Source organism: Panthera tigris, chromosome E1 (genome assembly GCF_018350195.1).
Source record: "Panthera tigris isolate Pti1 chromosome E1, P.tigris_Pti1_mat1.1, whole genome shotgun sequence".
Lineage (NCBI taxonomy): Eukaryota > Metazoa > Chordata > Mammalia > Carnivora > Felidae > Panthera > Panthera tigris.
This window is the reverse complement of record NC_056673.1, coordinates 27,146,208-27,173,447: the sequence shown is the minus strand read 5'-3', so window position 1 is coordinate 27,173,447 and position 27,240 is coordinate 27,146,208. Positions and strand designations below refer to the sequence as shown.

At 37.3% G+C, this 27,240-nt stretch overlaps 1 protein-coding gene and 1 pseudogene across 2 annotated transcripts in view; both read left to right on the top strand.

The window, feature by feature from the left end:
- Positions 1-590: 590 nt before the first annotated feature.
- Positions 591-9,799, top strand: LOC107180070 (annotated as a pseudogene).
- Positions 9,800-14,036: 4,237 nt separating this feature from the next.
- Positions 14,037-27,240, top strand: part of DHX40 (DEAH-box helicase 40) — a 46,605-nt gene continuing 33,401 nt past the window's right edge. The window contains exons 1-7 of one of the 2 annotated variants that reach the window (XM_007086738.3): positions 14,037-14,322; positions 15,163-15,330; positions 16,600-16,745; positions 18,794-18,913; positions 19,107-19,334; positions 19,567-19,633; positions 20,585-20,716. In XM_007086738.3, coding sequence (XP_007086800.2) covers positions 14,211-14,322; positions 15,163-15,330; positions 16,600-16,745; positions 18,794-18,913; positions 19,107-19,334; positions 19,567-19,633; positions 20,585-20,716 — 973 coding nt within the window. In that variant the 5' untranslated portion in view covers positions 14,037-14,210. The remainder of the gene's footprint in view (positions 14,323-15,162; positions 15,331-16,599; positions 16,746-18,793; positions 18,914-19,106; positions 19,335-19,566; positions 19,634-20,584; positions 20,717-27,240) is intronic. The other variant, XM_042967600.1, reaches the window with a different exon arrangement.

The following is a 27,240-nucleotide window of genomic DNA, read 5'->3' as shown; positions in this document are numbered from 1 at the left end:
AAGTTAACTGACTTGAAGTTATTATTTTTTAAATAACTTTTTAAAGTGTATTTATTTTGAGAACATCAGAAAGCACAAGCAGGGGAGAGGCAAAGAGAGAGGGAGGGAGAGAGAGAGAGAGAGAGAGAGAGAGAGAGAGAGAGAGAGAGAATCGCAAGCAGGCTCCATGCAGTCAGTGCGCAGAGCCTGATGTGGGACTCAAACTCACAAACCATGAGATCATGACCTTAGGTGAAGTCAGACACTTAACCTACTGAGCCACCCAGGCACCCCGCTAACTAACTTGAATTTAAATAAAATCTTGGAAGAAAAAAAATAAAATAAAAATGGAAAAAAATTATGACCATCAGGGAGAGAAAAAATAAATTTGTGATTTCATATTTTAGGCTGCTCCTCATTTAAGGCCTTATATGAAGACAAAATTTCAAAATGAGTTTCAAAAAAAATTCCTGTCTGAAGCTTGAGATGGGTTACAGTGAGGAAAATTACATTCCAATTCTTACTTGGAGGACTTCGATCCCATTTCTTTTTTATTTGGCCTTGTCCTTTCTTCTCTGTCTTCTCCAGCATTGAGAATTCTCCCAATGACAAAAGACACACATTACCTTGAACATACAGAGAGTCAGAAAAAACAAAACATGGAAGCAACGAAGCTCCCATAAGAGGTATGTACCTTTTATATGGCTTGATTTCTTTCCTTCCTTTAAAAAATACCAAGCGTTGGTAAAGAGAGTGTTTTGGATGCATCATATGGACAGGAATACAGTCTTGGATCTCAACGGTCTTCTATCTTCAACTTTTCTGCAAGCCGCTAGAGGGTCATAGAGATAACCAGGAAGACCTGTGGTATAATACAGTGGCTTTCCACTGTTTTGGGATTCTCTAATGTAGAGTCAATATTTCAGATACACGGAAAAGTATAGAAAATAACATGATGCTAACTGTCTATGTATCTGACAACAAAACTTAACATGTTGCCATATTTGTTTCAAACTCTTTCAAAAGAAATACAAATTACAAATGTATTTGAAACAACCTTCCCTCATTCCCTTCCTACTTACTATAGGTACCCAGAAGTTAGTATGTATCCCATGTTTCTATAATTTTACTATGTAGGTATGGTCCATGCTATTATTTTTTTGTGTTTAAATTTTTATTATGGGGCGCCTGGGTGGCGCAGTCGGTTAAGCGTCCGACTTCAGCCAGGTCACGATCTCGCGCTCTGTGAGTTCGAGCCCCGCGTCAGGCTCTGGGCTGATGGCTCCGAGCCTGGAGCCTGCTTCCGATTCTGTGTCTCCCTCTCTCTCTGCCCCTCCCCCGTTCATGCTCTGTCTCTCTCTGTCCCAAAAATAAATAAAAAAAAAAATAAATAAATAAATAAATAAATAACTTTTTATTTAAATGATATCATGCTATAAGTATACTTTTCCAACTTTACTAATATAGTAGAATTTATTTCTACTATTTTATTTTGTGTTTTCCATTTACCATGGTTTTTTTTTCTTTTTAATGTTTTAATGTTTGTTTAATATTTTTCTTTTTTCTTTTTAATGTTTTAATGTTTTTATTTATTTCTGAGAGAGAGAGAGAGAGAGAGAGACAGAGACAGAGCAAGTTGGGGAGGGTAGAGAGAGAGGCAGACAAAGAATCCAAAGCAAGCTCCAGGCTCTGAGCTGTCAGCAAAACCCCTGATGTGGGGTTTGAATTCACATGCTGTAAGATCATGACCTGAGTCAAAGTCCAACGCTTAACCGACTGAGCCACCCAGGTGCCCCACCATACTTTTTCTTTACTTAGTTTTCTATACTTTCCTGACTTCTACTGAATTATTGAATTGTTTTTCTATCATCTTTACTGCCTTGGATGTTATATTAATATATATTAATATTTTTAAAATATTGACCTTTATTTATTATGGGATTAAAAAGAGTTTCTCTGGTAAACAGATGCAGCTTCAAGTTTATTTACATAAAGCTTTATGTGATATAGAAAAAGTATCAGAAAACAAAACTTGCTCTTTTCTTTTTTCTTTTTCTTTCTTTTTTTTAATGCTTATAACATTATTTTTGAGAGAGAGAGAGAGAGAGAGAGAGAGAGAGAGTGGGGGAGGGGCAGAGAGAGAGGGAGACACAGAATCTGAAGCAGGCTCCAGGCTTCGAGTTGTCAGCATGGAGCCTGACGTGCGGCTTGACCTCATGAACCGTGAGATCATGACCTAAGCCAATGAACCGTGAAATCATGACCTGAGCCAAAGTGGGATGCTCAACAGACTGAGCCAGCCAGGTGCCCCAAAACTTGCTATTTTCGTATAGGCTTATACAATTTTAAAATTGGTCTTTTCAGGGAGCCTGGTTGACTCAGTTGGTTAAGCATCCAACTCTTGATTTCTGCTCAGGCCATGATCTCACCGTTAGTAAGTTTGAGCCCCACGTGGGACTGTGTGCTGACAGCACAGAGCCTGCTTGGGATTCTCTCTCTCTCTGCCCCTTCCCTGCTCATGCACACGCATGCGCTCTCTCCCACCTTCAGAATAAATAAATTAGCTTAAAAAATAAATAAAATAAAGTTGGTCTTTTCTTCATTGTAATTAGCCATTTAACATTTAAACATTATGGGACACCTGGGTGGCTCAGTTTGTTAAGCGTCTGACTTCGGCTCAGGTCATGATCTCAGAGCTCACAGCTCATGAGTTTGAGCCCCACATCGGGCTTTGTGCTGACAGCTCAGGGCCTGGAGCCTACTTCAGATTCTGTGTCTTTCTCTCTCTGACCCTCCCATGTTCACGCTCTGTCTCTGTTTCTCTTTCAAAAATAAGTAGACATTAAAAAATATATATAACATTGGGGTGCCTGGGTGGCTCAGTTGGTTGACCTTCCAACTTCGGCTCAGGTCGTGATCTCACGGTTCGTCAGTTCGAGCCCCGCGTCAGGCCCTGTGCTTACCGCCCAGTGCCTGGAGCCTGCTTCAGATTCTGTGTCTCCCTCTCTCTCTGCTCCTCCCGGGCTCACACTCTGTCTCTCTCTCAAAAATAATTAAAGATTAAAAAAAAATACACATATAACATAAATAAATAAATAAACGTAATTAGACTTTAAACTTTTTTTTTTTTGCTTTCTGAATTTTTCTTTGTTGAGAAGTTCATGGTTGTCAAGTATATTTTCTTCATAGTGGTAAAATTAAGAATTTGCTTCTCTTTTAGATTTATGAAAATATACACTTTCTTTTTATGCAATGTTTACTCTTAAATTTATAGCATGCACACTCAACTAGGTCGAAGATATTGTCAGCCTTTTTTGAACAATATTAGATATTAGAAGATTCACCCTCCCATTATTTATGTTACTTAATATTTTGGTTTCAAAAATCCAATTTTAAAACCAAAATTTGGTTTTAAAAAATCCTTTTATATTTGAAGTATTTATCATTACTGCTTTTTAATACTCAACATTAAATTAGATTTACCAGTATTTTTACTATTCTTTCTGTTCACAGTTAGTGCTTGCTGAAAATCCTGTTTCCTGTATCCAATTTCTTTCAACTTAAAGAAAATACTTGAGTATATTTTAAGCAACAATTGATTATTGGTAAATGATTTTAGCATTTGTCCTAAAAAATCTTGATTTCAGTCTCACTTTCTTCTTTGTTTTAAGTTTATTTATTTATTTTTGTGTGAGAGAGAGCGTGAGCAGGGGAAGGGCAGAGAGAGGGAGAGAGAGAATACCAAGCAGACTCTGCACCATTAGTGTAGAGTCCAGTGTGGGGCTCAAACCCACGAACCACGGGATTGTGACCTGAGCTGAAACCAAGAGTCAGGCACTTAACCGACTGAGCCACCCAGGCACCCCATGATTTCAGTCACACTCTTGCATGACAGTTTGAGTATAGACTTCTTGATTGTTTTCCATTAACAGTGTGGTGATGCCTATTATTCTATTGTCTTTTCTCCTCAATTTTTGTTGATGAGAAATCTGCTGATAATGTATTATTGTTCCTTTGCAGGAATTTTTTTTTTTATCTTGTTGCTTTTAAGATTTTCTTTCTATTGTTGCTGTGTTTCACTTTGTTTAGGTGTACATGATTTTCATTTTTCCTTTAATAGGGCTCAGAGATTCTCTGCTCAAATATTGCTTTTTTCCTACTCTGTCTATTCTATCACTCTGGAACATTTGAACATATAGGTGGCCTTTTCATTACCTTCTCCATATCTGTTAATTTCCTTTTCGTATTTTCCATCTCTTAATGGTTAAGTGCTACATTCTAGGTGATTTCCTTAGCTTTGTCTTCTACTTGGTTACTTTCTCTTGATTTATTTAAACGCCATTGAGTTTTTATTTTATTTATTTTTTTAAGTTTATTTATTTATTTTGAGACAGAGAGCACACACACACACATGCATGAGTGAGCTGGGGTCAGGGCAGAGAGAGAGGGAGAAAGAGGATCCCAAGCAGACTCCATGTTGTCAGCAAGAGCCCGATGTAGGCTCCATCTCAGGAATGAGATCTTGATCACGAGATCATGACCTGAGCTGAAATCAAGATTTGGATGCTCAACTGACTGAGACACCAGGTCCCCCTCCACTGAATTTTTAATTTCAATGAATTTTTATTTTTGACTGTTTTATTATTTTTTGAATCTGCCTGTTTATTATTTATTTATTTATTTATTTAAATGTTTATTTATTTTTAAGAGAGAGAGAGAGAGGCAGAGTGTGAGCAGGGGAGGGGCAGAGAGAGAGAGGGAGACACAGAATCCGAAGCAAGCTCCAGGCTCTGAGCTGTCAGCACAGAGCCTGACACAGGGCTTGAACCCACAGACTACAAGATCATGACCTGAGCCGAAGTCAGACGCTTAACCAACTGAGCCACCCAGGGACACCTGCGTGTTTATTTTTATAATGTTCTCTTGTTTCATTATGGTTTCTATTCTTTTGTCCTTTTAATACTTTAAAACACTTATTTTGTAGTCTCTTCAAGACTTTCCTATTATTTCTAGTTCTTGGGGTACAGTTTTCCTATTTGCTTGTTTTCCTGATCTCTCTCATGATGGTTTATTTCTTCATCTGACGTGTAATTTTTTTGTTGTTGTGAGCTCATCTTTAGTTGGATATGTTTACTCTATGGAAATTATATTGCACTCTGAAAGCATCCTCACAGGAGACTGTCCCCACATAACAGTTTTTAATTTTTCTATAGATTTGCATTTCCTATCTGTTTCTGGTATCTAGGGATTTTTTTCCCTTAGGTTTTACAAGCATATGTATGTTTTTGTTGCATAAGGCAAGAATAGACCACTCAGATTTAATTAATCAGCTTGTTGAAAGTCCCATGTAGTGAAAAAGATAAATTTTCTGTCTAACTTGCAATTGGATAAGGAGACACAGCTAATTTAATGTAAAAATTATGCCTAAGTGTAAAGTCTTGGAATTATCAACTGAATGTCAGCATGTTAGTAATCCTTAGATTACTAAATTAGATTTGTTTACTTTGCCTAGATTATGTTTCCTTGGTGTGTGTCTATTTACCTTGTCATGATATTTGTAAACACAGTGGCATTGGATAAAGGCTGGTGGTATTTTTTAACTGGGTTTAATTTTGCTTAGTCAAATTTTGTGTCTTAGATGGAAAAGCACTGAAAATGCAATTGTAGATAAAAGCCTACTTTATAGCAAATATCCATATTTAATAAGTAGAAATAAAGTTATGTGACATACACAGTTGGTCTGGAGATTTGGAAAACTACTATGGGCTTTTCTCTGCCTCTGTCTAGTTGTATGACTGTGGGCAACTCATTGAACTCTCAATTTTCTCATCTCTAAAAAAGGGGGGTGGCAGTTTTAAATTCCACAATTCTAGAGAGTGTAGAGATACATAGTGTCATTTGAAAATACGTTGAAATCCTAACACTGCCAAATGAAATAAAATGAGAGGTAGAAGAACCAAGACACAAATTGCTCTTTTAAAAATAGGATGTAGTATTTGGAAAATAAAGCTAAAAAAAACTAAAAAGAAAAGTTGAGAAAACTCTCAAACAAGATTATCACAGATTTTAACTGTATAATTTAAAAATGCAAGTCCCGGGGCGCCTGGGTGGCTCAGTCGGTTAAGCATCCGACTTTAGCTCAGGTCACGATCTCACGGTCCGTGAGTTCGAGCCCCTCGTCGGGCCCTGGGCTGATGGCTCAGAGCCTGGAGGCTGCTTCGGATTCTGTGTCTCCCTCTCTCTCTGCCCCTCCTCCGTTCATGCTCTGTCTCTCTCTGTCTCAAAAATAAATAAACGTTAAAAAAATTTTTTTTTTAAATAAAATAAAATAAATAAAAATGCAAGTCCCTTTGCTAAATTTTTCTACTATGAAGTGATGGTGCTTGAACAATTGCACAACTGTGTGAAAAAATAGAACCTTGACCCATACCCAACTCAACTCAAAATGGCTTAAATCCTAAATGTCAAACTCAAAACTATCAAAACTCTAGAAGGAAACACATGAGAAAATCTTTGTGACCTTTGATTAGGCAAAGATTTCTTAGATACCATCAAAAGCACAATCAAAAGAGAAAATATTGATAGACTGGACTTAATCAAAATCAAGAACTTCTCTTTGGATGACATAATTAAGAAATTAAAAGACAAGCCATAGATTAGGCCAAAATATTTGCAAAGTATATATCTGATATAGGACTTGAATCCAGAATCTATAGGTAACTCTCAAAACTTAATAATGAGAAAATAAGCAACCCTTCCCTCTCTCACACAAGTTGAGAAAAGATTTGAATCCAAGGTATATGGACTATAAATATGTAAAAAGATGTTCAACATCATTGCCATAGGGATATGTAGATTAAAACCATAAAGGACATACCACTACTCATTATTTGAATGGGTAAAACAAAACAAAACAAAAATACTGTTAATACCAAGTCCTAGCAAGGATGAAGGCAACTGGAATTCTCTAGATGGCTGGTAAAAGTGCAAAATGCTCCAGTCTCCTTGGAAAAACAGTTTTGCAGTTCTTATAAACATACATTTATCATTGGACCAGAAATTCCACTTCTGGGTATATACCCAAGAGAAATGAAAATGGTCATTAAAAAACAAACAAACAACAAACCTGTATGTCAATGTTTATAGTGACTTTATGCATGATCACCAAAAAGTGGAAACCATATAAATATCCCTCAACTAATGAACTTAATAAACAAATTGTGGTATATTTACACAATGGAATACGACTCAATAACCCAAAGAATTGCGTTACTGATATGCATTATAACTATATTCAACTCTAGATGAAACTCAAGGTAATTATGCTGAATGAAAGACCTATATGATTCCATTCATATGACATTTTGGAAGAGGCAAAATACAGAGATAGAAAACAAATCAGTGGTTGCCAGGGCCTAGAGGTGAAGAAAGGGGTTGATCACAAAAGAGCTCAAGGGAATTTGTTAAAATAATGAAGTGTTTTATAACTTTATTATAGCGGTGGTTACAAACCATATGCACTTGTCAAAATTCATAAAACTCACAACTATACACTAAAAAAAAAAAAGATGAGTTTTGCCATTTGGAAATTATCCTTCAACAAACATGACTACTCTCAAAAGACTTATAAACAATGCTTATCACAGATTTTAATGGTAATACTTAAAAGTATAAGCTCCTTTGAGGGGTACCCCACTGGTTCAGTTGGAGGAGTGTGTGACTTGATCTCAGGGTCATGAGTTTGAACTTTGGGTGAGAGATTACTTAAAATAAATAAACTTAAAATAACAAATATAGTCTCCTTTTTTTCCAATGAAAAAATTGTATCATAACAGGGAATCAATAAGGAACATAAATTAAAACATCAAAATTAAAAGTATCTGCAATATAAAATGTATATGCTTTAAAATAAGTATACTAGGGGTGGCTGGCTACCTCAGTCAGAGGAGCATACAACTCTTGATCTCGGGGTTATGAATTCGAGCCCCACGCTGGGTGTAGAGAGTACTTAAAAATAAAATCTAAAAAAAATAATAATAAAGTAATAGTAAATATATACGGTATTTAAAAGATTGTAATTTTTTATCTTTTTCAAAACTTTTTGATTTTATGAAATGAAAAAAATTGTTTTTCAAAGAAATACTACCGTTTCATTTTTCTTTCAAATAATATTGATGATGAAATTTCTCGAATAAACCCAGCTTGCCACCTTCAGGCAAGTGAAAGATTTACAGAGACCATGACCAGAGATAGAACACTAAATTTTGTAGATTTCTCAATAATCCATAATCAATCATATTTTGATCACTGTATTATTACTGCCTTTGTGAAATTTTCTCTATCCAGGACATTTCCCTGGCATTTACTGGAATATTCCCAACTTTCAAAGCTCAGTTCAAATGCCACTAACTCCAAGAAGCCTTCCCTGATCACTCTAGCTAGTTTTTCCTCTAAATATTTTATCTCCTTAAATACATGTAATGTCATTGAAGGTAGTGACCATGTTTTACACATATTTTTATGCCTTTGTATGGCTATTAAAAAGGGTACATATAAGGTTCTCTGCTCCTCCCTGTTCAACAGACAGCCGCATCTTCTGGTGCAGTGCCAGCTGAATCCCAAGACACCGTGGTGAAGGTCGGAGTCAACGAATTTGGCCATATTGGGCACCTGGTCACCAGGGCTGCTTTTAACTCTGGCAAAGTGGATATTGTTGCCATCGATGACCCCTTCATTGACCTCAACTACATGGTCTACATGTTCCAGTATGATTCCACCCATGGCAACTTCCATGGCACAGTCAAGGCGGAGAACGGGAAACTTGTCATCAATGGAAAGCCCATCACCATCTTCCAGAAGTGAGATCTCGCCAACATCAAATGGGGTGATGCTGGTGCTGACTATGTTGTGTGGAGTACATTGAGGTATTCAACACCATGGAGAAGGCTCACTTGAAGGGTGGGGCCAAGAGGGTCATCCTCTCTGTCCCTTCTGCTGATGCCCCCATGTTAGTGATGTGCATGAACCATGAGAAGTATGACAACTCCCTCAAGGTTGTCAGCAATGCCTCCTGCACCACCAACTGCCTGGACCCTCTGGCCAAGGTCATCCGTGAAAACTTCAGCATCATGGAGGGACTCATGACCACAGTCCATGCCATAACTGCCACCCAGAAGACTGTGGACGGCCCATCTGGGAAGCTGTGGCATGATGGCTTACAGGCTGCCCAGAACATCATCCCTGCTTCTACTGGCACTGCCAAGGCCATGGGCAAGGTCATCCCTGAGCTGAATGGGAAGCTTACTGGCATGGCCTTCTGTGTCCCCACCCCCAATGTGTCTGCCGTGGATCTGACTTGCCACCTGGAGAAAGCTGCCAAATACGATGACATCAAGAAGGTGGTGAAGCGGGCACCAGAGGGCCCCCTCAAGGACATCCTGGACTACACCGAGGACCAAGTCATCTCCTGCGACTTTAACAGTGACACCCACTCTTCCACCTTCTACGCTGGGGCTGGCATTGCTCTCAATGACCACTTTGTCAAGCTCATTTCCTAGAATGACAATGAATTTGGCTACAGCAACCAGTTGGTGGACCTTACGGTCCACATGGCCTCCAAGAGTAAGAGTCCCCTGGACCACCAGCCCCAGCAAGAGGAAGGAGAGGCTCTCAGCTGCTGGGGAGTCCTTGCCCCAACTTATCCACCAAAACACCTGAGAATCTCCTGACCTCCAGTTTCCATCCCAGACCCCCTGAAGAAGGGGAGGGGCTTGGGGAGCCCTACCTTATCATGTACCATCAATAAAGTATACTGTATCCAGCCAAACAAAACAAAACAAAAAAAGTGTACATATGAGAGTTGTGTATTCTAATATTTATTGAATGAATACATGAATGAATGGATGAATGAATGAATGAATGAATAGGAAGTCAGAGTCATCACTGAGCCTTCATTTGAAAGAGGGTCTATTTTACTAATAGAATAATGGAATTCTACACATTTATTCAAGATTATATGCATATGTATAAAGCATCAATTTTCATTGACAATGATTAGAAGTGCCTCAATCTTTATTAATCTTTTGATTAAATTATAACATTCATGAGTGATTTAATGACTGCATGGTGAGGATCTTTATGATACTAACTCACATCTTAATATCTGGACAACAGAAACATAAGATTAAAAAGAGAAGAAAGTGTGATGGTTTCTTTTACCTTTGAACTGAAAGATGGATACTTCGCTAAGTTCTAGGATATGTCCGTCTATTTTTCCTCCAAATCTCCAAGTTGCTAATATCTTACAGACATGTTAATAGAATACATAACAGTGGCATGGTGGTGCCTGGGTGGCTTATTAGGTTAAGTGTCTGATTTTGGCTCAGGTCATGATCTCATGGTGCGTTCGAGACCCGCATTGGGCTTTGCGCTGACAGCTCAGACCCTGCTGACAGCTCAGACCCCAGATGGAGCCTGCTTCGGATTCTGTGTCTCCCTCTCTCTGCCCCTCCCCTGCTTGCACTGTCTCTCTCTCTCTCAAAAATAAATTTAAAAACATTAAAAAAACCCACAACCCGCCCCCCCCCCAAAGAAACTGATATGGTGTCGATCACATCACTCATAGAAAAATTCCCAACTGTTTCTATCTAGTTCTACCTGGTTTAGGAGTGAGGTTCTTCTTCATGCTTCCACTCCCTCCAGAATGTACAAGCTCCGCTCCCTCTCTTTCAGGGCTACATATCCAAGACTGCTAAATGACAAACGTCATAGGTTTTGGTTTTTTAAAGGAGGAGGGGTCCACATGTGAGGATGGTTCATCTTCTTGAATTCCTTCTATTAGAACTTTCAAGCCTATTTCTCTTGCCCACTTTGAGGGCTCTAATGCTTTCTAGTGCTCCTTATTTTTCATTACATTCTTCCTTCTTTCTTCCCTATTTCTAGGCCCAGTCCTATCAGTCCTGAGAGAGAAAATAACCAGTTCTTCATGTACAGGAGGCTCTAGTCTTGGCCCTCAGGTCAGCAATGTCCTTGAATCTTTGTTTCTACTCGGGTGAGGGCTGAAAAGGAAGAAAGGCCCTTGGTTTACAAGTAGGATAAAAATAGAGAAGGAAAATACAGAAAAACAATCAGATTCATATCTTGGGATACAAATCTGCTACAAATGCAGATTTATGACACTTACCCTGACTAAAAGTTTGTTCTGTCTCTTCCAATCCTGCATCTTTTCTCAAAATGTGAACTTGCTTTTTCTCCTTCATCAGTACCTCTCTTCATCAGTTTCAGCTCTCGAAACACACTTTCTAACTGTTCCCCGATGATTTCATTGACCACATCTTTTTAAAATCATCATATATACACTGTAGCAGTGGCATCTTTTTCTGGCTATCCTTTTCTTTCCCTTTCATTTACCTTGCTTGATTCTAACCAAACATCTCCAAACGCATTATGTATGTTTTCAATTGACTCTCTAATTCTCTTTTCACCCACTTACAATCTGCCTTCTCTCTGCCTCTCTTTACCAAGACAACCATTGTTTTGGTCAAATTTATGAATTAAAAAAAATTCATTTATTTGACACCATTGCTCACTATCTTTCCCTGACTTCCTGTTTTGATTAACTTTCTACATCTCACCACTTGTCTGGTGTTTGTAAATTTTTGGGTTTTTTTGCATTAATTTCTTTGATAATTTTTCTTTCTGCTCCAGTTCTTTCTTTCTTTTTCTTTCTTTCTTTCTTTCTTTCTTTCTTTCTTTCTTTCTTTCTTTCTTTTTTTTTAACATTCATTATTGAGAGACAGAGAGACACAGAGCATGAGCAGGGGAGGGGCAGAGGGGGGGAGACACAGAATATGAATTAGGCTCCAGGCTCCGAGCTGTCAGCACAGAGCCCGAACTCACAGACTGCGAGATCATGACCTGAGCCGGTCTGTCACTCAACCAACTGAGCCACCCAGGCACGCCTCCAGTTATTTCTTCTACATTGTAACATTGATTCTGTATTCTCCTATCTTTCCTGGAGATGATTTTAAAATTCTATTCCATTGTTGTACATCTCTAATATTGAGGTTTCTTCCTGTCTTTTGGATGGTCAGAAACAAATTTCTTGGATTCAAGAACATTTTGAAAGACTGCGTATGAGATAATAGCAGCAGGGTGCAATTTATACTCCTCACATTTCTTTAAATATAACTTATTTCAGGTTTTTCTTGTGACCCAAAGGTAACAGGAAATAGATTCAATGTTGTTTGCAATACTAACCTTTCTTCTTAGATTCAACCCATGTATTTTCTATTTTTATTGTCTATTTGTATCTTGTTTGCCATTGAAATTTGTAAACTAACTCGTCGGGAAATAATTGTTCTTTTAATTTGGAGTAGCCTGGAGCATATGGCTATTAATGGTAACATGTTTTAAATGTCCTTGATTTTAAAATCAACAATGTTAAACAACATTTGAGTTTTTCACTTTTACTTTTCCTTATTCTTGGTTTGCAGGGGTTTTTCCTGGATACTCTCATTAGGTGATTCTCAATCAAGAATGGAGTCATTCCATAATAGTTAACTTGCAAACATTGAAAGAAAATATATTAGGCACCAAGATTTAGATAATTTAGAGAATTCCATCTCCCATCACTGTATAGTGGTTATTAATGTGGCAAATCTTGGTCCTATTACCTCTTTGTTTTATTGTCTTCAGCAAGTGTGTGAGCCTTGATTCTCTCATGTGAAAATTAGGTATAACAATAACCTACTTCTCTTTTTGTGGGGAATAAATGAAAAAATTTATATTAAATGCTTGACTATTATCTGTTCACTTTTTTATGAAGTGACTTTGATAGTATAGTGCCATATACTAAAATACCATGCCCTGTTATTCACCAGTACTTTGTGCTACAAATGTATTTTTTGCTTTGTTTTCTGACTTGTAAATATTTTGAATTTCTAAGAGAATCTAGAAGGTTGGGAGATTCCTTTAATGGATGAGAGAAATCTGACATATTCTCCTATTGCTAGGTTTATTCCTGTAGCACCCAGGTTTTAGAGCTATAGAGCTGTTAGCTGGATTTCATTTGGTACCATTCAAAATCCAATAAGTTTGCATTTTAGGAGATGTTAATCAGTCCCACCTAAAAGCAGTTGGTACATTTTTATGAGCACAGAAAAATCTTGGGGTCCAATGACATCGTTTGAAGCCTGATCAGATAGGAGCATAGTGGCCTTTAATTAATGGTGAAGGGACAACTTTGAGTTGTCTTGTTTGGCAGGAAGTGTTGGTTAATTCTAACAGTAAGAATAGTTGAAAAGCCCAGGAAACAATCTTCTTCCAGCATTGATTTTGTTACAATTGATACTACTTACAAAATTGGAAGATTCTATAATAAGATTCCCCCCCCCCCACACACAAAGTACCTTTTCTGAAAAAGTCGCCCCACCTCTGTTGTGTATTTGTTTATCCTTTCAAGTATTGTGGTTTCCAAGAAATCCATATCCATTAAGTGAGCTTAAATCCTCTGAAAATCAATAATTCATTCATCCATCCAGAAAATTAAACAAATATTGATGGCTTATTTTGAATTACTTTGCTGGGCCGAAATGTACTGTGGTTTTCTAAAGTTCCTGCTTTTGTGTCTAGTTGTGAGAAAGAGGAAGAAAATAAATTGAAATGCAGGGTCCTATGAAGGAAATGCATAGCGTGTGGGCCGTAGGTTTTGGACACTACAGAACTCGAAGTTCAGCTCTGCAACGCAGTAGTTCTGAAATGAACAGGTGATTACAGACTGAGCAAGGTGAGAATGTGTCCTGGAAACGCTGCACTCTAGAAAGGTTCCAGTTCTGGCAAAGGGTCACATCACAATAGGTGTGTGCAAGCAGAACAGGGTTACACTGACCGCAGTAGCTTAGTAAAGGGATTATCACCTGGCTCTTCTGCGCACAAGTGGGAGAGGGCCCTTCTGGACCTTGGGGCGGCATCAAGGCCCAAGGCGAAGCACACACCCGAGGATGGAGGGAAACCCTCGGGGGTAGGCCCCCGGTTGGGGGCCCGGCCAGGTCGCGGGTGTGGGGAAGCTTTCCGGCGGCAGGGCGCCACGTCACCTAACAGCTCCCCCTCCCCTCGCTCCAAGTCGCACGCGCGGAAGTAAACACCTCGACGTCATCAGGGCGCGTCTTCGCCTTTCCCCTCCCATCTCCCCAGATCGGTGGACGTGCTCACCTCCGCTCCGGGCCAGGTCTATGTCCCGGTTTCCCGCCGTCGCGGGCAGGGCGCCGAGGCGGCAGGAGGAGGGTGAGCGGTCAATAGACCTTCAGGAAGAGCGGCCTTCGGCTGTTTCCATCGCTGATAGAGGTGCGGTCCGCGGGACGCTGCGGAGGCCAGCGGGAGTTTCGGCATGGGGGCTTTTGGGGGGATAAAAGTACGCCTTTGGCGAGCAGAGAAAAGTGGAGAGGAGGCTGCAGCGTTCTTCTCGCCGTCCAAGCCGGAGGCGAACTTTGCCTCCAGTGAGCACTTTGGTTTTGAGGGGGGCGGTCCCAGATCCAAGTTGGGTGAAAACACTGCTGGGGGACAAAAAAGTGAACCCCAATGCCTAGACGCGTTCTGCTCTTAAACAGGCTCTTAAAGCCTTTGTTCTCTACCCATCCAGCCCCCCCCCACCCCCCGCCCCGCTCGTCGGGCCGCCAGCCTGCCTTTGGGTATGGTATGAAGGGAGCCAGTTTCCAGGAGCCAGTTTCCATGGTTACCCACCACTTGGCCTTCTGGGATATCAGTCACTCTGAACAGGGACCTAACTTGAACCATGAATCAGAAGCAAACACAGGTGGCTTTTTAAAATTCAGCCGAGAGTTTCCTGCAGTGTTCTAGTTTTTGGTCTATTGTTTAATAAAATTGGGCTTTGTGCTTCTGTATGGGTATGCTCGCATATACATTGCCTTGTGCTAGGCCTACTTTGTCAAGTACTCTGAGTCGTGCATTAGCAAATGCTCACGTTGTTAGATTTTACTAAAAAGTTGTTATGGGCTTGTAAACCCTTACATACCAATTTGACAAAGGTGACTTACCTGAGAAGTCATGGATCGATCCATTCCAGCCCCAAAATTCTGTTGTCTTTCTCTATTCAGTTCTGGGAAATTGAGTTAGAGATATCTTTACAGGCCTTTTAATTGCACAATTGTTTTTCTGTTATTACAGAAGAGAAAGGATGCACATCACAGGAGGGAGGAACTACTCCAACTTTTCCTATTCAAAAACAAAGAAAAAAGCTTATTCAAGCTGTGAGGGACAATTCATTCCTTATTGTTACTGGAAATACAGGAAGTGGTAAAACCACTCAACTCCCAAAATATCTATATGAAGCAGGTAATTTTATTCTGGGATAATATTGGGAGTATTTAAAAAATAACCTCTTGGGACACCTGGGTGGCTCAGTTGGTTAAGCCTCTGACTCTTGATTTTGGGTGAAGTCATGATCTCACAGTTGTGGGATGGAGCCCCTAGTCCAGGTCTGCTGAGAGCGTGGAGCCTGCTTGGGATTCTCTCTCTCCCCCTCTCTCTGCCCCTTCCCCTCTCGTGTGCGAGTGTGTGCTCTCTCTCTAAATAAATAAATAAACTTAAAAAAAATCCTCTTAAAAGCTAATAGGACTCTGTATTGCACAAATACCCACCATTTGTTTTACAGTCCCGATTCTTCTATTGACACACCCTCCCTACATCTTTCCTGCTTTTTTATGGTGTTATTTCACATTCAGGAGTTAATTCAGATGATGTTTTTTCCATTTTTAATTGTCATAATAATCTCAAATAAAATTATAGGTAGATAATGATTCTCTGCTATAGAATGAGGTTGTCTTGCAGTTAACCACTGGGTATTGAAATAATTTTCAGGAGGAAGGGATATAGTGATATCTGTTGCTGACATTAGTATTTCTTGGTTCCTTCTCCAGAGGGTTATCAGGTAAATATTTATTCCCTGATTTCATAACACCAAGCCAACTAACAAATTTCCTACCCTTAAAGTGTCTTTAACTTCAGTATGGTAAAACTTCCTATCATAAGGTTGGTATAGAGCAAAATTATATTGGATGTTATTCATATAAAAGATGAAAATTTCTTCTCTGATATTAACTTATTCTAATCCATTAAATCTGATGTGCCATTTTTTAAAACATGGAATGTCTTGTTTTTGCATACTATTTTTGCAGTAGTATAGTTTTGCATCCTATTAATAAAGAAAAAAAGCATCAATTGTAAGATGCATCTCTCAGAAATACTAAAATGGTAAAAATATGAAAGGTGGTATGTTTAAACTTCTGTGGCAAAAGTAAATCTAGGAATTCTGTGGAATTTATGAGATTCCTAGGGATTAAAAATTTTAGACTTATTCTTTAGTGTAAATCATTAGACTGAAATTGGAAAAAGCTAATTAAAATATGTATATTTTGAATATGTATTTTTATTTTTTTATTACTAAAATTTCCATGGTACATTGGGTAAAACGGTATGTTGTTAATTTGCAGGGTTTTCTTTTGGAAACATTTGAACAGTTTGTGTTGATTGGTCAGAAACAATTTAGCTCTAATTGGAAGCAGTTGTTAACAGTTTTGTGTTTCTTACCTCTGTTTTTGATAGGGTTTTCACAACATGGTATGATTGGGGTGACTCAGCCACGAAAAGTAGCTGCTATATCAGTTGCTCAGAGGGTTGCTGAAGAAATGAAATGCACTTTGGGATCCAAAGTAGGGTACCAAGTTCGTTTTGATGATTGCAGCTCTAAGGTACAAAAGTTTTATTGCTATAAGTCCTGTAAACTTATATATAGACAGATTGGAGAAAGTTATGAAAGAGTTTAACTTCAAATTTGCATTTGTATTTTATTTTATTTATTTTTTAAAGTTTTTATTTTTAAGTAATCTCTACACCCAATATGGGGCTTGCATTATCTTACCACTTTTCCCCTTGGATCTCACAACCCTGAGATCCAAGAATTGCATGCTCTTCTGATTGAGCCAGCCCCTGCATTTATAATTTTAAGAAACAAAGCCTCAGATTAGAATTAATTTTGTTTGTGCACCTGGGTGGCTCAGTCAGTTAAGCATCTGACTCTCAATTTTGGCTCAGGTCGTGATCTCATGGTTTGTGGGTTTTGAGCCCCATTTTGGGCTCCGCAGTGATAGCTTAGAGCCTGCTTGGGATTCTCTTTCTCCCTCTCTCTCTCTCTCTGCCTCTGCCCTGCTCACAGTCTCACTCTCTCTCAGAAATAAACTTAAAAAGAAAAAGAATTTTTGTTGCCCATTGTTAATGATTTGTTGCCCATTGTGAATGAAATAGCTTTCCTATTTTCTCCCTTCTCAGTTAGTTTATGTGACATGTTTATTTTTTTAAGGATTCTCTTATTTTTTAGCTGTAAGAGCCCTTGATATATAACTTATATTTGCATTCTCTAAAACAATTTTTATAGTATTAAAATATACATAATGTAAAATTTACCATTTTAATAATTTTTAGGTGTACAGTTCATTGGCATGAAATACATTCACAATCTTGTGTATCCACCACCACTCTTTATTTTCAGAACTTTTTTATCATCTCAGACAGACACTATATCTACTAAACATTAGCCCCTCCATCCCCCCTCCCCCCTCTTACTTACTTCAACAAAAGTAACACTCTATTGTGCCACATTTGCTTCTCATAAATAGTTAAGTTTTTAAACCTGATACTGAATGCTCACCAGTCAGGAAAACCAATATGTCTCCAGCCATTTCATTCAAATGGATATTCAAATGGATATCCATGGTCCATTAAGTAAGACTCTTAAGTAAGAGTGTTACTTTTGTTGAAGCTTGTGGTAACTTCTATTCTACTTTCCATCTCTATGAATTTGCCTTTACTAAGTACCAATTATAAGTTGAATCATATACTATTTGGTCCTTTGTGTCTCGATTGTTTCATTTATTATAATTTTTTCAAGCTTCATCCATGTTGTATATTTGTATCGCTAAAGTCAATGGAAAATGGACAACTTAGAAAAGTCAGTAAGCACGTATTTATCGAGTATCTTCTGTATTCATGGTACCAACAAGTTTAAAATTGTTTTCTTTTTAGTAGTTAACGGTCACAATTTATATTCCCTCAGGATTTTTTAAATCTTGTATCAGATACAAAACAATCCCTATTCGAATATGGTTCTTAATAGGAATGGCCATCATTTATGGCACACAGTGACTCCCCAAAATACTGTCTTTGCCTTCCTAGTGATCACTCCTGGGGAATTTTCTTTCTTTTGTCTTCCCTTGTTTTATGTTTATATTGCTGTTAACTCGTAGCCTTTGGTTCTTATTCTCACCTTGTTTTAGTGCTAGTCGGCTTACATAGTTTTTAAAATAAGAGAGTAGTGAGGGAAGAAGAGAATGAGAAGAAATTGTGCACCTATTTCGTCTACCTTTTCTCCTGAGTCCTCTAAAACAGTGGCTGAGACGGAGATGGATCGCATTTCATTGCTGCTTCCTACAGCTTGCTCATGTGAAGGCATTGCATTATCTTACCACTTTCCCCTGACTACTTTATATCTCCGTATTGGTCACTTTTGTTGCTTTATCCTAGAATATCAACCTTAGTTCCTTATCTCTGTCCCTGTGTAGGTCACATGTTTTATAATTTAGCATCCTTGTTGTTAGGCTATTTTATGTACTTTTTTATTTAGTCAGATTAGTTAGAATACCTAATTTCTGTACATTTGGGGGAAATTTTAGTCTGTAAAGTAGGGGTGAATTTCTGTAACACTGTATATGTAAGTTGATATACTCTGCTGTTTGAACATTAGGAAACTGCAATCAAATATATGACTGATGGATGTTTACTGAAACATATTCTGGGAGATCCAAATCTTACCAAGTTCAGCGTCATCATTTTAGATGAAGCCCATGAGAGAACTCTAACTACAGTGAGTATTTTAATATAATGGTTATTTATTAGTTTATTTCTTTGGGGTAACTTTTACCTTGTAGAGAATTGTCTGGTCTTACTTACATTTTAATCTGTTGAAATAGGAGTTCTTTGGTTAGGAAAGCAAAATATTTAAAATAAGTTGGTTTTTAGGTATACTTGTGACTTATTAGAAATTTACTTTTTTTCAGGACATCTTATTTGGCTTATTAAAGAAATTATTTCAGGAGAAGTCTCCTAACAGGAAAGAGCATTTGAAGGTTGTGGTGATGTCAGCAACTATGGAATTAGCCAAGCTCTCTGCATTCTTTGGAAATTGTCCAATATTTGATATACCTGGAAGGCTTTATCCAGTCAGAGAAAAATTCTGCAATTTGATTGGCCCACGAGATAGAGAAAATACTGCATATATCCAAGCGGTAGTACTTGACATCCTTTTTATGCCTTTTTTTTATATTCTGATTCCAATTGATTAAGTAGTTTAGTAATTCATTTGTTCCCTTTTATTTTAATGGCAGCCCTCATAGTTCCTTGCACTTTTGAGAACCAAATTTAATTTTTCTGTGGAACAAGGGGAAATGATTGGGAGTGGGGTACTCTATTTCCACTATATTATATTATAGCATATTATGCTTGTGTTTCTTGCTTTAGATTGTGAAAGTGACCATGGATATCCATTTGAATGAAATGGCTGGAGACATATTGGTTTTCCTGACTGGTGAGCATTCAGTATCAGGTTTAAAAACTTAACTATTTATGAGAAGCAAATGTGGCACAATAGAGTGTTACTTTTGTTGGGAAATCTGGGCTCATATTTAACTCATATTGCCTTTTTATGATTTATCTGAATAGTTGTAGATGTCATGCCTTATATAAGAAATATAATTCTATACTGCCATGAAAACTGCCAGTCTCATTAGTAAACATACATAAAATACACTGACCTTTTAGTAAAAAGATATTAAATGGTAAAGTATTAATATTTTTCTTAGTCTGCCTTATATAGAGGTGTGACCACACTAAACAGTCCTGGATCTGAATGATTAATTCCATTATTTCAAAAGACATCCTACCAGCTCCTTTCTTCTTTGAGTGGTGGGATGGTACTGTGTGATAGCAGTACATGAGGTGTTAAATCCATGTCTCATAGGCCTTTTTTGGAAGTCAAAAATAGATTAGTTAAATCCTAAACTAGTGTGATTCTTCAATTAGCAGCATCCTACTAACAGAAATGAGTCATTTCATCGCTCTCCTCCTACTCTGCCTTGTACTGTCAGAAGTGAGACATTGTAAAAATTGCTGCCTTTTTCAGATTACTTTAAGTATTTTGAAATACACCTAAATGCAGTATCTCTTGGACTAGATACTCCTATATTAATGATTAACTTTACTGAGTCTTTCTCAAATACTGTGTTAACAAGATGAAAGTCTTGAAGATTATAAACATTTTTATTCCTGTAGAGGTTTAAATTGCTTGGGAACTGGTGTTCAGTTTTTAATTTTATTGTTGAGATTTGGTACAGTTTATTTGTTCATCTCCTTTAGATCAAATGAGATTTAAAATAACTATTATGCAAAACTAATTTTAATCTAGAAGGCTTTTTTCCCCCCCATTCTTAAATAATATTTGCTGTTCATTTGCTAACGTTATTTTCCTCCCTCATTTCAGGTCAGTTTGAAATTGAAAAAAGTTGTGAGTTACTTTTTCAGATGGCGGAGTCTGTTGACTATGATTATGATGTTCAAGATACAACTCTGGATGGTTTGTTAATATTGCCATGTTACGGATCTATGACAACAGGTAATTCCTCACTAGAATAGATAATTTGACTAATTTTTTAAAAAACTTTATTGAAAAATCACGTATATACAGAATAGTGCACAGATCCCGAGTATTTAGGTCAATTAATTTTACAAACAACTCATTTTTGTAGCCAGCACCTAGATCATAAAACAGAACGTTAAGGGAACCAGCCTTCCTTAGGGAAGGGATTTTCCCTTGAAGTCTTTTCATATTCATTTTTTCAAGAGCCTTGGACAACCCTTGGTGTTGTTTAAGAGTGGACTGTGTCTCTCCCAACAGAACAAAAATATTGTTGGTAATTTTTTTGAAATGAGGACTATTATTTCTTTTTTTCTTTTTATTTTTTTTCCTGTGTGCATGTGCAAGTCGGGGAGGGGAAGAGAGAGGATGCCAAGCATGCTCTGTACTGACAGTGCAGAGCCTGATGCAGGGCTCCATCCCACAAACTGCAAGATCATGACCCGAGATGAAAACAAGAGTTGGATGCTCAACTGACTGAGCCACCAAGGCGCCTGAGGGCTATAATTTCTTGATAAGAGTACCATAAGTCAAACCTAATTTCCCAGTGCCAAAGAATTTCTAGAAACATACATCTAGGTATATCTGAGACATAAACACAGTAGATGATTTTCTTTTGAAATAGCACATATCTGATTTTCAAGAATGATGATGTTCTTTTGTAATTTCAAAGAGCAAATGCAAACTCTTATCCTGATATTTGTTCATAATAAATAGTGATGAATTAGGTTTAGGATTTGTTTAGTAAAACTACTTTATTAACGGAATTTGATATGTAAAACTAAAGAGAAGTTATTTATAATTTGATTGTGATTAGCATTTAATGTAAAAATAATTTGAGTGTTTTTATGTTTCATGTGTATTTTTGTTTTGTTGAGGAGATGGTTCTTACTCTCTTTTTTAAAAAAATTTTTTTTTTTAATGTTTATTATTTTTGAGAGAGACAGAGACAGCAAGGAGGGAAGGGGCAGAGAGAGAAGGAGACACAGAATTGGAAGCAGGCTCCAGGCTCTGAGCTGTCAGCACAGAGCCTGATGCAGGGCTCGAACTCACAGAGCACGAGATCATGACCTGACCCGAAATCGGCTGCTTAACTGACTGAGCCACCCAGGCGCCCCAGTTCTTACTCTTATATTAACAAAAAAAGTTTAGGAATATATATTTTTATAAATAACTGTAGACCACATGCTGGTTTGGAAATCTCTTTTGTGATGATATTAGGCCCTTGCCCTCAATATTGAAATCTTCTTTTAGGTTTTTATATCTTTAAGGGAATTCTTAGGGTCATTATTTGATATTTAAGGTTTTCATTGTTTTCTGGAGATTTGATCCTCTGGCTCCTTTATAATTTACTTTGTTAACTGCTAAGGTAATTCAAAACTCATTATGGTTGCTTTGTTATTTTTTTAAAATTATTTTTTTAATGTTTATTTTTAAGAGAGGGAAAAAGAGAGACAGTGAGAATGGGAGAGGGACAGAAAGAGAGGGTGACACAGAATCTGAACTGTCAGCACAGAGCTGGACACGGGGCTCAAGCCATGAACCAGGAGGTCATGACCTGAGCTGAAGTCAGATGCTTAACTGACTGAGCTACCCAGGCGCCCCATGGTTGCTTTGTTATTAACTATTAATAATATAAATGCATTTTTCTGTATAAATAGTTTCATTCTTTCCTTTGTCATATTGAAAATAACATGCTGAGTCTGCTAGTGCATCTTGTTTAATGTCCTGAAATCCAGTTTTTATACTTTTAAAGGTTGCTAATGACCTATTTCTCAAATCTCATGACTATTTTTTTTTTTCCATTAGTTTGTATTTTGGTTTTGTGATAAGTCTCCCTGAAATGCTGTCATCTGGGATAATATTTAATTACCTAGTTCTCCTGACCACTCTTTCTCTAGGTGTGCTGCCCTCCCACCCTTCCCAGCCTTTGTTTCTCTTTAAATGTGACTATTGCTTAAGGTTTTATCCTTAGTTTTCTGTTTTCTTAGAATTCTTTGTTTTGGAGAGGTTGGATCCTAGGACTCATCTGTCACTTCTCTATGGATGACTGTCTCTAGTTCAGTCTCACTCCTGAACTCTGGACCTCCTGGTTTTCCTAACGGAGCTTACTGGTCTGCATCATATCATCCTAGATCATTCAATCCAAATGTGACCACGCCTATAGTTGTTTTGTGTGTGTGTGTGGGGGGGGGGGGGGTTGGTCTCTTGTCCAGATCATTCATTCATTCTTTTTCATTTTTCATTGTCATCATTAGAGTTGGAATCTTCAATTTGCTTTCCTAAATTGTTAACATAATCTGCTAATCTGTTTTAGTCTTTCAGAAGCACAGCTCTGATTGTGTCAGTTTCTTGTTGGGTATCTTCAGCCATTCCTTATTACCAACTGAATTAAAATACTAACTTAATAACTTGGCATTTATTATCCCTTCCAGTGTGATTTCAACCTACTTTCAGCCTTAATTCCCAGTGTATGAGATTTTCTGTGTTGGTGTGTATGTGTGAATGGTAAAGATATAGAACTGGGTGTCAGGAGAACCATTACTGAAGGGCTTTGTTTGTTTATTTTAGTTTCCCTTCTGGTTCTAAGGGCACGATAAAGTTGAGCTACTGGTGATCCATTATGAGCATAGTAATATTTATTGGAGCAATTTATAACAATGCAGAGAGGCATTCAAATTGAGCTAATGAGGTACTGAGTAATGGGTAACGTGAAGTTGGGAGAGAGTGGCAGATTCCTGGAATCATAGGCTCTTTTTTTAAAAGCCTGGTTATTATAATACTTACAATATTTTATTTATTATTGCTACTTTGGGTGATGGAGAGAAACACTATATGTTATTTCTTTTATTTCCCATTATGCTTTAGGAATAGAAAACTTGGACTTGGGAGTGAGGAGAGCAAAGAAGGGTTTCCTGCCTGTGGCCTGTTGTGAGGGGGTTCAAAAATGACTCATACCTAGGTTTAGCGAGTAAGTGAAGATTTTGAGGTGGATATGTTATTTGCTTTTATTTCTGGGCTAGCTATGAGGGTGGCTTACTGTTTTAAAGGGACATCTTAAGGTATCTCTCTAATTGACAAAAAATTCTCAAATGTCAAATGTGAAGAGATGCTGTGGTATCCCTTCTACTGGCAAGATTATATGATGCTGTTCCCTTGGCTGAACTAACCCCCCACCCTTTGTGATGTTCTCTCAAGCTCAAAGTGTAGGCAGTATTTTTTACTCCTTTTCTTTCCACATCTTTTTTGTGGTTGCATCTGCTATTTCCTTAACTTGAACTCCTCCTTTGCCTTTTATTCTCCCCTCTTACTGGCTGAAATCCTGCTGTTTTGTTTCATGAGTGCAACCACCTCCATAAAAACCTCCCGATTTCCCACCTCACAACTGGCTTTGATCTCGTCTTCGTTTAATCCTCACTGTGCTTTCCTGTTCCTCTTGTGGCACTTCACACATCTTACCTTGTGTTATAGTCGCCTCATCTCCTTTATGAGATTATGAACTACTTGAGTATTATATGTTGAAAAAGTCCTGATCAGATGTTTGTTAAATTGAGTTCCAGAGTTTTCATTTTCTGCTAGACATTCTGTTGATGTTTTACATCAAATGCTAGCTATGTCTAGAACCTTATTCTTGTTTCCCTCAAACCTTTTTGCTCTTCTGACTTCCCTCTTGCAACACCTGTTCAAAGTTTTGCAGTTTTTCAGGTATACTGAAATATACCTGTTATTTCATAAGTGACAAATATTTGCATGGAATTTGACAGTTATCTAATTCAGTGTTCTTAACCTTTTTTGAGGATGGAGTCTCAGATTCTTTTTAAAAGACAAAGCCATGGTTTCTTTCTCTAGAAAAATGCAAATATACCCATGTATTTATTTTTTGCATAATCAGACTTCTTTATTTTACAGATAGAGACTAAGTGATGTTCCTGAGGTCACAGGGTAAAACTGCATTTCATAACTGGTTATCTATTCAGTAGGGACTGAAAAAATGAGTACATGTTTCCAGAATACATGAAGAAAAGGAAAGGAGATTTGCCTTGGATTAGTGTGCAATATTTTCTCTTCTTTTTTTTAGAGAGAGAAAGAGCACGAATGGAGAGGGACAGAGGGAAACAGAATCTTAAGCAGGCTTCATGCTCAGTGTGAAAATTTTTCTTTTGTCTTGTAAAGAGTGCATAGTTGTAAAATAGAATCAGAAAAGTAAGAAAAGTAATTAAGATTAGATCTCACCAACATGATTAAGTAATAATCACTATTAATATTTTGAGGTATATGAACTTTTTCTTTATATATTTAAATATATTTTTATTGTTTAGTTTTTTCTAACAAAAAATGGCATTATATTATGTGTTTTCTTTTGTTTTTCTCTTCAGCCCTTTGTAGAAATTTTTAAAATATAGAAAAGTGCAAAAACAATCTATTTCCCACTATGCAGAATTAACACACTCTTAATGTCTCAGCATTTTTGCTCCAATATTCACTTAAGAAATATTAGTCAATTAAGGAAAAATGATACGATTTTCATTATAAAGAATTCAAGCAGTGTACAAAATTACAAAGGTGAAAGTAAAGAAATCATCTCAAGTTTGTCCATACAAAAATAAACATCTTTAACATTAGGAAAAAATTTAGATCTGTGTGTGTATGTGTGTGTGTCCATACAGAAGGATAAGTAAATATATAGGCAGGTTGATAGAAATACTTATACTCTTAGTTGCTTTTTAAAAAAGTATTTAATTTTACTTGAATTTACATGAAGGAATTGTTAAACTTTGAGTAAATCTTTGCCACATGAGAATATTTTATAAAAGATTGCTTTAAAGTTTAGAAAGACGAAAAGTATTAAGAAGCTGAAGTTAATATCTTCGTTTTAGATCTTACCTGTTGATTGTCTGATTTGAAAGATAACAACTTAAGTACTTTTATTCTTCTGTATCCTTCCCTTCTGATTGTTAGTTATTTTTACACTGTTTAGATGTATCAATATTTATCATCAATCCTTGCACTATGGAAATCCTTTCACCTTTCACTCACATTTTTTTTAACATTTATCTACTTTTGAGAGAGAGAGGCGGGGGGAGGGGCAGAGACAGTGGGAGACACAGACTCCAAAGCAGACTCCAGGCTCTGAGGTGGCAGCGAGGAGCCCAACATGGGGCTTGCACTCACGAACCACAAGATCATGACCTGAGCCAAAGTCAGATGCTTAACCGACTGAGCCACCTAGATGCCCCTGGTTTTTCTATTCTCAAGTTACTTTTGGTTAATTTTAGATTGCCTGGATTTTTTTAACTTTTTTTTGTTAATAGATAAAAGGGCTCTTACGTGTTATTTTTTGTTGTTATTTTTTTATGTTTGAGAATGTCCGGCTTTTGCCTTTATACTTGAACTACATCATGGCTGGGTTTTATGTTCTTGGGTCACACTTTCTTTTCCTTAGAACTTGGTAGACGTTGTCCAATTGTCTTCTGACATTGAATGTTGCTGCAGAGAAGTCTGAGGCCAAGCCTGATTTTTTTTCCCTTCCTTGTAAGTCATTTGCTTTTTCTGTCTGATTGCCTGGAAATTTCTCTTTATTTTTAAAGTTCAGTGGTTTTAATTAGGATATTTTTGTGTTTTATATTAAAATTTCCTGGAATTTGATGTGCTTTCTTAAAAAAATCAACTTTATTAAGGTATAATTTACATAGAATAAACTATGCTGGTTTTAAATAGACAGTTCAATGAATTTTGACAAACGTATGTACCCATGTAATGACGACCAACCATAAACAAGTTGAACTTTTATGATGTGTTGTTTCAATCTGCAAATTCAAACCTTTATTTCATGGAGACTCTATAGTGTTGTATCTGTGAGTATAATTTTTATCTATCTATTGGTTTCTGTATTTCAGGGATGTCAATTACTCTTATGTTGGATTGCCTGTCATCCATATTTTTTAACTTCCTCCTAGTTACTTTTTCAGTTGCATTTACTGATTATCTCAGGCCTTTTTTTGGTGTCGAGAGTTTGATTTTCAGCTGTTAGTGAGAATTCTCAATATTTCTGACTCACCCAAAAATGACTTCTTGGGGGAGGGGTAGAGTTAGAACTGAGCAGTGCTATGCCTCTTTCTTCTCCAGAATCATCATCTTTTCCCCCATTGATTGATGGTTTATGTTTATTACTTTAGGTTATGTTCTTTTCCTTCTCTTTCTCTCCTTCTCTCTCTGTCTCACTCTCAGAAATAGTTCTGGTTTGGAATCTTTTTGGGGGAAGTTGGGACAAGAAATTCTATGAGGAAGTTTCAGTTGGCCTTGACATATAATATGTCATATGCACATATTCTAGGAGTGTTACTCCATTATGAGTATTGAGTGATCTCTCGGTATCTTCATTTCTTGGTAGACTTTGGAGTATCTTTTTTGCCTCTTTGCCAGTGCCCCCCTCCCCCCTTAATAACATCCTAGTACTTTATTACATCCTAATGAAAGTATTCCATTTCCCCTTTCCTTCCTGA